Below are 11,806 nucleotides of genomic sequence, written 5' to 3'. Positions count from 1 at the left end.
CTGCACGGGTGAAATGTACTCTCGTGCATAACCGATATTTTATATTATTTGACGTTTAATCAAATGGCATGTGAAAACATCACATTACACTTCTGTTGCAAAAACAAAAAATGTATATCTTCTTATTACATTAAACATTACTCGGAACAATAACTGAGTATGGGGACACAGGGATAAATGAATTTGATATAATAGCCAGTCTGTTCAGCTCTAGGTTTTTGATTTTCCAAATGAAAGAAAAATTGAAAACATTTATACGTAGAGGCAGCATTTTCCAGTAATACTCATACTCAGTATGAGTATTACTGGAAAATGCTGCCTCTACGTATAAAAGTTTCCAGTCACATTCCGACCAGTATGATACTGGTCGGAATGTGACTGGAAACTACTATTGATATCTTTTCCTCGCCACTCATCATTTGCTATAAAACCATAGAGTTAATTTCAAATAATTCTCCGTTGGTACTCAATTCTACATGTCTTCAGATACATAAAGAAAACTTGAAATGGAAAAATTCAAGGTCTGGACGAATACGAAGCACTAGAGATTAAATAATGGCAAACCAGTGTTTAATAGTCGTAAAGAAAAATTATCTTAGTGGACTTGGAATATCCAGCCTGAGACTATATGGGACTGTAAGGCCAGGAATTATCATTTTCGTTTAATTACATTTGTCTAGAAAATTCTAGGCATTGTGGGTAAACTCTAACTCCACCCCTTCCACGACGTCATTAGAACTTGTTCGAATGTAATTATAGGCTAGGAACCTTAAATTTAGGAGAATGAGAAAAATTCCCAACTTCCAATTCAGAATTAGATTAGAGAAATAATTTGATGGATTTATACTACATAAATATAAAAAAGAAACTAGATAACGTAGTCTTAACTTATTGTACAAAGTGCTAGTCAGGGTTTTAGCCAGATATACAAACATTCAGGGGGCATCGGTGGTATTGCGTTTGAAAATTTCTCAATGCTAACCTAGAACTTTCCTCCCGACTAGGTATGTGTTCGTTTTTCTAATAGGATTTATTGTAAATACTGGAAATACCGATAAAGGGGAAGAGGGGGTATGAACAACAGAAACACATATACATACAAATACCAAGGATTTTTCCCCCTTACAAGGGGGGTAGCCAAATAGGAAAAGTCATAAAATCATTCCCACCCATTCCATCCCTGAATATACTCCACACCCCTCCACCCTCCCTCTTGTCATAGCACCTCCTGGATGACGGGTCATCACTGCATCTTGTCCACTGCCCTGGGTCAGGAGCAGTGTCGCAAGACACAGCACATCCACAGCAAGGCCGCTTCATTAAATTGGCGACCCCCCTCTCTGTCCCCCCATGCATAAAAGGAGCAGACGGGGAGAAATCCCTTCGGGCTGCGTCAAATTTTGCTCACACATACTACCTCACCCCCATCCCCCCGCCCATTCCACCTCATGCATCACATCATCCATATACAGCCATTCTCCATTCACCCCTGTCTTCTGTCCTCTCCCGTCCTTCCTCAACAGACATTCCCCTCTTCCCCAAAGCCCCCATCACCCCATCCATCTCATCCTAGGACGTCCCCTCATGTTCACTCCTTCCACATCTGCCTTCCATACCTACTTTACTAGTCTTTCTTCACTCATTCTTTCCATATGTCCAAACACATATACGAAAAAATACATATACGAAAAAAAATCGAGTGTGGTGCTAGTAACGGAGGAAAAAATTGTGATAGGCTATAGACATATAAAAGTATGAAAGGGATTGTGGCCGAGAGTGATATCTCCCAAAGATATATATACAGTATATATATATATATATATATATATATATATATATATTTATATATATATATATATATATATATATATATATATATATATATATATATATATATCCAAAGTGGACCACTTGAAAAAAACCTAACGAAGCAGAGCGCTTTCGGATATTACATCTTCAGTGCAAAAAGTACTTGTTGCACTGAAGATGTAATATACGAAAGCGCTCTGCTTTGTTAGTTTCTTTTTTGCAAGTGGTCTACTTTGCATAAGTGAACACACGTACCCGTGTTCTTATTAGCATATATATATATATATATATATATATATATATATATATATATATATATATATACATATATATATTCTACTGGTAACCACTAAGGAAATCGGAAGAAAACGGTAATTCCCAAGCGCTTTCATGTAATTCACATCTTCAGGGGAATTACACGAAAGCGCTTAAGAATTACTGTTTTTTCCGATTTCCTTAGTGATTACCAGCAAAATTTGTGGATCACGTGTTGTTTTTAGTGATCTTTCGACATATATATATATATATATATATATATATATATATATATATATATATATATATATATGTGTGTGTATATCTAATAATAATTAATAATAAAAGGTTTATTTCAATAGCAGTAGTACACTGATAATAATACAATGCAAAAGCTGATTAAAAATATAAAACTTAGAGTATATACACGGTACAACTTTACATAGAGTTGATTATGTGCACAATGGATGGGATGGCACTGTTTTTGTAGCAGTCAGTCCTTGGCGCTTTGATTGGTACGAGCCTATATCTGTGTCTAGTGGCGTGGCGTGGTAGTGGAGCGTCGGGAGGGAGGAAGTGACGGTGTCTAGGGTGGGAAAGTAGGCTTTCCCCAAATATCTTTAGTGCCTCACCGCGCCGCTGGGACACCCTAGATAGAGTAAGGGTAGTAAGAGCGTGGTCGTAACCGCTGTACTCCTCGCCCAGAATGATCCTGCACGCTCTCTTTTGTACCCTCTCCAACTTTTGTCTCTGTGTGAGGGTGGGTGAGCTGGACCAGGCCGGTGAGACTTACATAAGGGTGGGGAGTATGAAGGTTTTGTAGACCTCCTGTAGCTCAGATGTGTGTGTGTTAGGTTTGATGAAAGTAGGTGAAATAAACATTAAACAGGTGGCCAGAAGGTTAGATCATAAAAATACATACCTCCTAACTACGCCATTAGGCGTTGAATTGTATAATCACCTAACTAAGCCATTAAGCGTTGAATTATATTGTAGTGACGCGCCGCTGGTCAAAACCAGATTGGCCGTCACACAACTCGAGCTTGACTTCTATACTAGCTGTAGTTGGCAAGCATAGTTCGCAAAGATGTCCCGGCCAGCCAGCGGTCAGCCAATCAGGAACTTGGAAAACTCCCTACGTTCCCGCCAAACTCCTTTAAAGGTCGACGCTCAGCCGAGAGGAGCAGGCTCAACAATAATAATAAAAATAATGTTGCATGTAGCCATTAAGTGTCAGGCTATAAGCATACACGCTGGAGGCATCAACCCTCTATGTGTAGAATACACACACAACCATACCGCAAACAAAACTAATACAACTACATGCACAAACAACTGTATAAACTTTCTCTTTACTGAAATTATTTTCATTTCCAACTTTCTCTCCTACTACATCTTCTCATTTCAGTTTACCTACCACTAGAATTATTTCCAATTTCTCTATCTTTCCCTAAGACTAAGCCTCCTACTCATTTTCTAACTTTGTTGGTTGAGGATAAGAAGAATAGATTTTCCACGTAACCTCACGGTTACCCATCAATCCCAGTCTCCATACCTCCAAAGTCACGACGCCACGAAATAGATATCCCTAATCGCCTGGTGGCGGAAGCCCTCTTTTATACACCACTATATCTTTTCATTTTCTTACAGACATTCTTACCCTCCCACAAAAACCAATCCCGCGCAAGCGGGTGGTCTTACCTAGCAAGTCGCAAGCAGGTCGGACGTCGCTCTCCACTCCAGCTCACTCAACAAGCGCCCAGGAATCTTCGGCGGCCAGTGTTGTGCTTGGAAGAAAAGAGATACACACACACTTGCTCGCTGGCTTAGCGGGAGCCCACAATTCAACTCTGATTCAGAGCCCTTAACTCTCATAACCCTGTAAGTAATCCTTTTTTTGTCTATAAATTGCATATTATATTGTCTATATTTTTTTGCATTTAATGACGTTTTATTAAATAATTTTAATTGAAGCAAGTGCGGCCCTCATGACAAATTAAACGTAATAATATGGCCTTCGGGGGACTGTGTTTCCCGCAGCAGAGGAAATAAAATGAAGAGAAAGAGGACTTCTTTGAGCTTCTGCAGAATACAATTGATGGACTCCCTAGATGTGATCATATGATAATCCAGGGAGGTTTAAATGGTTATATCGGCACTGATAGGACAGGAGTGGAGAATATTATTGGTGCATATGGTATCGGAGGAAAAAAAAACGTAGAGGGCGAGAGAATAATTGATTTCTGCACAATAAATCATCTCTTGGTAATGAATACTTTCTTTAGTCACCAACCCTCTCACAAATGGACCTGGTATAGATAGAACAACGTCGAAAATGACTATACTGATAAATCTATGATAGACCTGTTTTTAGTGCGAGACAAAAGAACGGCAAGAGACGTTAAAAGCATTCCATCCGCTTCCCTTGACTCCGACCATCGTTTAGTCATATGCAAGCTATCCGTCCTACGACCAAAGAAGATGCAGAGAGCGACACGCAACCGAATTAAAGTAGAGAAACTTAAAGAACAAGACACCATAGACGGATTCCAAATGCTTGCCGCAGAAGGTCTACAAACCGTAGCACTGACAGATGTACACCAAACCTGGTCTGAATTGAAAACCAAGATCAACGACATTGCTGAGAACACTCTGGGGAGCTCGCAAACTGGAGTGACAAAAAAGAAATTAACCATCTGGTGGAACGAGGAGGTAAAGAATGCAGTTAGAGACAAGAACAAGACATACAGGCAATGGATGAAACGCCGATCAGAAGCAACGAGAAACATCTATGTGGCTGCGAGAAATAAAGCGGAGCAAATAAAAAGGATTGCCAAGCAAGAAGTATGGATACAACTTGCTGAAGATCTGGGGAATGCCTTCAGTAACGACAAGAAATTTATATATTCATTGGCCAAGAGCTATAAAAAGGATACCAAACTGAACATATCAACAATCAAGGATCAACATGGAAAACTCCTGACAGACTCGCACAAGGTTAGAGAAAGATGGGGAGAATATTTCTCTCAACTGCTAAATGTATAGGGGGGTAATGACGATGAGAACTACGATATGGAGCGCGAACAGGAACAGGAAGAAGAACCAATATCCTTCGAGGAACTTGAGAGAGCAATGAAAAGGATGAAGAATAACAAATCGCCAGGTGTAGATAACCTCCCAGCTGAACTTTTCAAAAAAGGAGGAGAGCAATTGAAGGCACGGATGACTGACATCTTCAATCTTGCCTGGGAGAGTGGAGAAGGTCCCAATGATAGGGGGAGGTCCATTACCTGCCCAATCCATAAAAAATGTGACCTGCACGACTGCAAGAATTACAGGGGAATATCCTTACTACCCCATGCTTGCAAGATCTATGAAAGGATTCTGGAGAGTAGACTGAGAGAACTTTTGGAACACCAACTGAGTGAGAGCCAGTCTGGCTTCCGACCAGGCAGAGGCACCATGGATCCCATATTTACATTACGCATGATTATTGAAAAGTCATGGGAATGGAACCAACACCAATATCTGGCATTCTTGGATCTGGAAAAAGCCTTTGACCGCATCCCAAGGCAAAAGGTATGGAGAACGCTCAAAGATCCTCTTTATGGAGTTCCATCAAAACTCAAGAGCGGTGAAGAGCCAATACAATCAGGCTTATAGTGTAGTGCGGACAAAAGTAGGAGAAGGGGAATGGTTTGAGGTCAAGAGCGGCGTCAAGCAAGGAAGCGTTCTATCCCCACTTCTATTTGTTATATTTATGGATGTGGTGATGAGATCAGCGCAAGGCGAACATGAAAATCTAGTCCCAGTACTGGCATATGCAGACGATATCGCTCTCATAGCCCGGCCACCAGACGATCTTCAACATGCATTTGAGAGATGGGACACAGAACTACAAGCAAAGGATATGAAAATAAGTGCTACTAAATCAGAGATCCTTGTCTTATCAAGGACACAGGTTGACTACAACATATTCATTAGACAGAAGAAGATGAAACAAGTTGCAAACTTTAAGTATCTGGGTACCCAGATAAATGAGAGAGAGCTTATGGAAAAGGAAATTGACCACCGAATACATATGTATAGCACAAGTTTAAACATGCTATATCTGATACCAAACATACCTCAGAAAGTGAAAGCACTGATATATGGGACCATTCTGCGACCTATACTCATTTATGGAGCCGAAACTTGGACTTTAACATCAAAGACCAAGTCAAAAGTGCAGTGGGCTGAAATGAAATCCCTTAGACTAATTAAAGGTGACACAAGACTTGACCGGGTAAGAAACATCACAATTCAGAACTCTCTCAAGACAGAGCCAGTTCTCACTTACATCGAGAAGGCTCAACTTCGGTGGGACGGCCCCGTTAAACGCATGGACTAGGAAAGATACCTAAGAAAGTACCTGGAATGGCAGCAACCTGAAGGAAGAAGACCAAGAAGGGGAAGACCCCGCATGATGCGCTGGATCCAGAACACCAAGGACGAAATAGAGAAGAGAGGAAGTGATGTGCAGACAGTGGAAGAACAACTGCTCCATCAGAACAGAAGAAATTGGCGTCTTTTTGCACAGCTGGACCACTGGCAGACGATTCACCTTACAGGAGTTTGGTGAGAAGGCGAGAATAAAATAACACCGGGTTAGTGACGTTAGTTACTATAGTTACCCCTTTAATCATTTAGTTTTCTGTTGTACGCATAACAGGTAGTAAGAGAACGCACAATTATTCACCATTTGCCGTAAACATGACATATATATAAAAGAATTTAGGCTCAACAGCAGGTAGTCTAGTATTTGAGGTTAGAATTAAAATTAATGATATTCGTACGATTGTTTAATTGTACGCCTAGACCTCCTCCTCCTCCTCCCTGCTCTCCCCTCGCCAAGTCTCCTCCTCCTCCTCCTCCCCCTCCTCCATCTCCTCCCTCCTTCGTATCCTTCTCTTTCCGATCCTATTTCCTTCTCTTTCCTATCCTTCCGATTTTATTCCCGAACTTTTAACCATCCTGACTTTAATGCGCCTTGTGATTAAGGCAGAAAGGATAAATCTGGCACAGAGAAAAAATTCTTAATTGGCTTGTTTAAAACCCTGAGTGGGGCCGAAGTGTTATTGCGAGTGAGTACACGTGTTTAAGTGTCCCCAGCTCAAGAGCTTGTAATCGGCGCCGTAAATAGTGCATACACGTGAAAATTTACGACATGGCGCCAGGGATGACCGGTATGCTTTTAACCATGCTGGGAGCGGTCTTACTGATTAACGTAGCCACAAGTGGTCATCCTTCTTACGTTGCAGTGGGAATTCCTGGCTACCCTCCGCTCTTCTCTAACACTGGGGTGAGAGACAGAAGCTCTAAGATCTCTCTTAACCACCATACTCTGTGTCAGTTCCTTCCCCCGCCTACCCCAACAACAGAAGTCAGAAAAGGGCGTCGGGTTCGATTAGCCAAGCATAGGGGAAGTTCTCATATAACACCGAAGAGAAAAACCAACACTTCCAAGCTTCTGGTGTCCTACGCCCTCCTCCTCTGTGGGGATGTACATCCCTGTCCTGGACCAACTGCAACCAGAGTCCCACAACACCCATGTGTAAGCTGTCTAAAAGGAGTCCGTCGCAATAGCAGAGCCATCAGCTGCAAATCATGTGGGAAATGGACTCACATCAAGTGCTGTGGAATTTCTCTCGAGACCTACAATGCTGCCTTGGTGAATGAGGACATTCTCCGCTTCACTTGCATTGGGTGTACACTCAATGAACTACCAGGAGCCCCCTTGTCCGACGGTGAGGTTGACCCTTCACCTGTTAACCCCGATCGCTGTGCCTTCCCCCAGTCAACACCCGGGGGTGATTTCAGCTGCTTCAACAAGCGGGGCCTCCACTTCGTGCACTTAAATGCCAGAAGCCTTCTACCTAAGATAGACGAATTCCGACTACTTGCGCGGCGAACCAAGGCAGCAGTCATCGGCGTCACCGAAACTTGGCTAGACAGTACCATCTCCGACTCGGAAATTGCGATTCCGGGTTATAGTGTTGTGCGTAATGATAGAAAGAGGACCGGAGGAGGGGTATGTACTTACATATGTAACGACTTAGCATTCAACCCCCGTACAGACCTTATGAGTAACAATGGGCTCGAAGCTGTGTGGATAGAAATATTGTTACCCAAATCGCATCCCATCTTATGCGGGGTCTGTTACAGACCACCAAAACAGATGTCCTTCTATAGCGCATTAGAATCCACCTGTTTCAATCGAGTCAATATGCATGACCTAGAAATTATTATCCTAGGTGACTTTAATACGAATCTGGCAAGTACAAATAATAACCTTATTAAGGCAATGAGAAACTTGCTAATATCTCATGGCCTGACACAACTGATTGACGAGCCCACTAGAATAACAGGCACATCTAGGTCCATCATAGATCTTATCCTGGTCTCCGATCGTAACAAGATAACGCAGTCTGGTGCTTGTGATTGTGGTCTTAGTGACCACAAGCTCATATATTGTACTAGGAAAGCTAGGAAGACGATTTTCAACAAGCACAACACAGTGAAGCTTCGTTCCATGAAGCATTACTCACGAGAACAGTTTGTAGATGAACTGGGTAGGACAGACTGGTCGCCAGTTCTAAATTGTACCGATGTTTATAAGGCTTGGTCAAATTTTAAGTACACATTTCTTACTATTATAGATAGAGTAGCGCCTCTCAAAGAGATACGAATAAAACAGAGGACGGAGCCATGGATGACTAATGAAATACTGGGTTTAATTAGAGATAGAGACAGATTTATCACCAGATTTAGGAAAAGTGGAAACCAGGAGGACTATAATGGCTTTCTGTACTATAGGAATCAGGTAAATTATTGGAAGGACAAAGCCAAAGCTGATTATTGTACTAAGATGGTGCACCAGAACAAACACGATCCAAGGAAGCTTTGGCAAACACTGAAGACCCTAGAAGTTCACACAAAGCCTAGTAACAAAGTAGACAGGATAGGACTCTTGATAAACGGTGAGCTCAACTCTGATAGGAACACCATAGCCAATCACTTCAACACCTTTTTCACAACCATTGCCACAAAACTAGTTAAATCCCTCCCTACAGGTTCTGGGAAGTTTGGGCTGAGGTACGTTCAGGAGTATTATAAGGACAAGTCCTCAAAGTGTTTCAAACTGCATAAGACCACTCAAAAAGAAGTGTTTAAATTACTGGCTAGCATAAGTGCCAATAAGGCTACAGGGTTAGATGACATTCCTGCGAGGTTTGTTAAGGATGGAGCCTCAATTATTACTCCCCCAATAACCCACATAATAAATTTGTCTATTGGTTCAGGATTTATCCCAAGCGACATGAAAAGGGCTCGGGTAACACCTCTTTACAAGAAAAACGCAAAAACTGAGGCAGGTAACTACAGGCCTGTTTCAATTCTAGGTATTATTTCGAAGGTCTTGGAACGTACCATATACAACCAGTTAGATACCTACCTCAGGGAACGTAATCTACTATACGGTATGCAATCTGGTTTTAGAACGAACTACTCAACAGACACCAGCTTAATATACCTTTACGATCTGATAAAACAGGAATGCGACAGAGGTAATTACACGGGCTTAGTCTTGTTGGATCTTCAAAAGGCGTTTGATACAGTGGACCATGATATTCTATTAAAAAAACTTCAGGCATTAGGAGTGGCGAATATTGGCTGGTTCAAGTCCTACCTTACAGGTCGCAATCAACTAGTACAGGTAAATGAGGCCCGTTCAGATGACAGAGAGATAACTTGTGGTGTACCACAAGGTTCAATTCTAGGACCGCTGCTGTTCCTGATCTATATTAACGACATGCCAGGTGCGGTGAACTGTAAGTTACTGCTATTTGCAGACGACTCCGCTCTAATTGTCTCAGGTAGGGACCCGGTTGAAGTAGAGGAGAAACTGAGTGTCGAACTGTCATCGGTCCAGGACTGGCTCATAGATAATAGGCTGTCCTTACACCTCGGTAAAACGGAAAGTATTGTCTTCGCATCCAAACCCAACCTCAGGAAACGCAGCGATGTTCAGGTCAGATGTGGGGTTAATGTCTTAGAGTCAAAACAAGAAGTAACCTATCTTGGAATACCCTTAGATCAGTCCCTCTCAGGGAATGCTATAACAGATAAGATTGTTTCCAAGTGTTCACATAAAGTCAAATTTTTGTACAGAAAAGCCAGAAATTTTGATCTGGAAACAAAGAAGCTTCTGGTCTCAGCCCTGTTACAACATCACTTCGATTACGCTTGTAGCTCTTGGTACAGTAGTCTGAGCAGAAAAAACCAGTCCCGGCTACAGGTTACACAGAATAAGATAATTAGATTCATACTAAACCTACCTCAACGTAGTCATATTGGTATTGAAGAATTTAGCAAGGTAGGAATGTTACCAGTAAAATATCGTGTCCAGCAGCTGAAACTAAACCAGGTTTACAATGTCATTCATAATTCTGCTCCCTCATATGTGAGCTGTAATTTTACATTATCGGCTGAGAACCGAACCCGGAACAGTCAAGAGTCTCTTATCGTACCCCATGCAGGTCCCTTCACCAAAAACAGTTTTCACTTCACAGGTGCTCAACTATGGAACTCACTACCTGTGTCCATTAAGAAGACAAATAGCAAGGTTACCTTCAAGAAAAAAGTCAAGGGTTACTATATGTCTCAGCTATGGACAGAGAACAGCCTTGACTTTGTGTACTACTAGCTTAGTGAGGGATACCTGAATCCATGAGTAATACCACCCATATCTGCGATCACTCATAACTGTTTCTGACCTCACCTCCCCCCCTTTTTTCAGAAGTTTAGTTAAGCATAACAATGATTGATGTTAACAAATTGGTTTCCACCCTTGTTTTGCCAGTCATAATATGGCATATGCCTCAGGTAGGTTCCAAGAACAGTTATGATCTGACCTCTTTCCTCATTCTCCTTGTTGTTTTACTCATTCGAGTACTGGTCCCCTGTACCCTACCTCTGGTGCTTCAGGTTATAATGTACTACCCATAGTAATTGCCCACTCCGTCCTGAGATTCAGGTAAAATGTTAGATTTAATTAATAGGTAACCCTATTAGGATTCACTATAACTCCATGTTGTTACAGATGTTGAATATTGTAGTATATCAGTAATGGTCCTACTCTGATATAGTACTCACTCATCCATGTTGATACAGATGTAGAAAAATGCAATATATTTTTAATGGTACTACTCAGATATAGTACTCACTCATACTGTTTTGTTACAGTTCATCATTATTTTGTTGTTCCTTTGCTGAATGCAAGGTTCCTTTTGGATGGTGCTCAAATATTCGGACTCAATGTTCCTATGTGTACAAACATTTCAGTAATATTAGCAAATCTATAACAATGTTTACGTGTCATATGTGTACTGGCTGGTATTACTCATGAGTGTCTCTGGTCCCCTCAACCCCCTATGTATGTTTGTCCGTGTGACTTAATGTAGAAAAATTACCTGATGAGGACCACAATGGAAATAAGCGTTCATGCTTTTTGTGTTATCCTCGGCAATTTACATTTATTATTTCGAACTATGTGTTCTTATCATTATTTGCACTTCATGTACATTGATTTATTGCCAAATAAAGTCTATCTATCTATCTATCTATCTATCTATCTATATATGGAGAGGTGAAGAAAAAACTAAGTTGCCGATAAAAGCCATCTTATGGGTGGAACAGGATACAA

General features: G+C 41.4%; 2 protein-coding genes across 2 annotated transcripts; both read left to right on the top strand.

Moving 5' to 3' along the window:
* Positions 1 to 4,419: 4,419 nt before the first annotated feature.
* On the top strand, positions 4,420 to 5,109 carry LOC143019381 (uncharacterized). The gene has a single exon (XM_076175017.1). It carries the CDS (start codon positions 4,420 to 4,422, stop codon positions 5,107 to 5,109), a length of 690 nt encoding a protein of 229 aa, XP_076031132.1.
* A 727-nt stretch (positions 5,110 to 5,836) lies between these two features.
* On the top strand, positions 5,837 to 6,454 carry LOC143019380 (uncharacterized). The gene is made up of 2 exons (XM_076175016.1): positions 5,837 to 6,025; positions 6,197 to 6,454. The coding sequence occupies exons 1-2, from the start codon at positions 5,837 to 5,839 to the stop codon at positions 6,452 to 6,454; spliced, it is 447 nt and encodes a 148-aa protein (XP_076031131.1).
* Positions 6,455 to 11,806: the final 5,352 nt, after the last annotated feature.

The sequence above is a fragment of the Oratosquilla oratoria genome, chromosome 37 (assembly GCF_046742065.1).
Source record: "Oratosquilla oratoria isolate Oo_2021 chromosome 37, ASM4674206v1, whole genome shotgun sequence".
Lineage (NCBI taxonomy): Eukaryota > Metazoa > Arthropoda > Malacostraca > Stomatopoda > Squillidae > Oratosquilla > Oratosquilla oratoria.
This window is presented reverse-complemented; position numbering and strand designations above follow the sequence as displayed.

Coding starts and splice junctions, on each gene's coding strand:
- LOC143019380 (XM_076175016.1), top strand. CDS start 5,837: ATGAGATCAGCGCAAGGCGAACATGAAAATCTAGTCCCAGTACTGGCA. Junction 6,026..6,196: donor TTGTCTTATCAAGGACACAG/GTTGACTACAAC, acceptor AACATACCTCAG/AAAGTGAAAGCACTGATATA.
- LOC143019381 (XM_076175017.1), top strand. CDS start 4,420: ATGATAGACCTGTTTTTAGTGCGAGACAAAAGAACGGCAAGAGACGTT.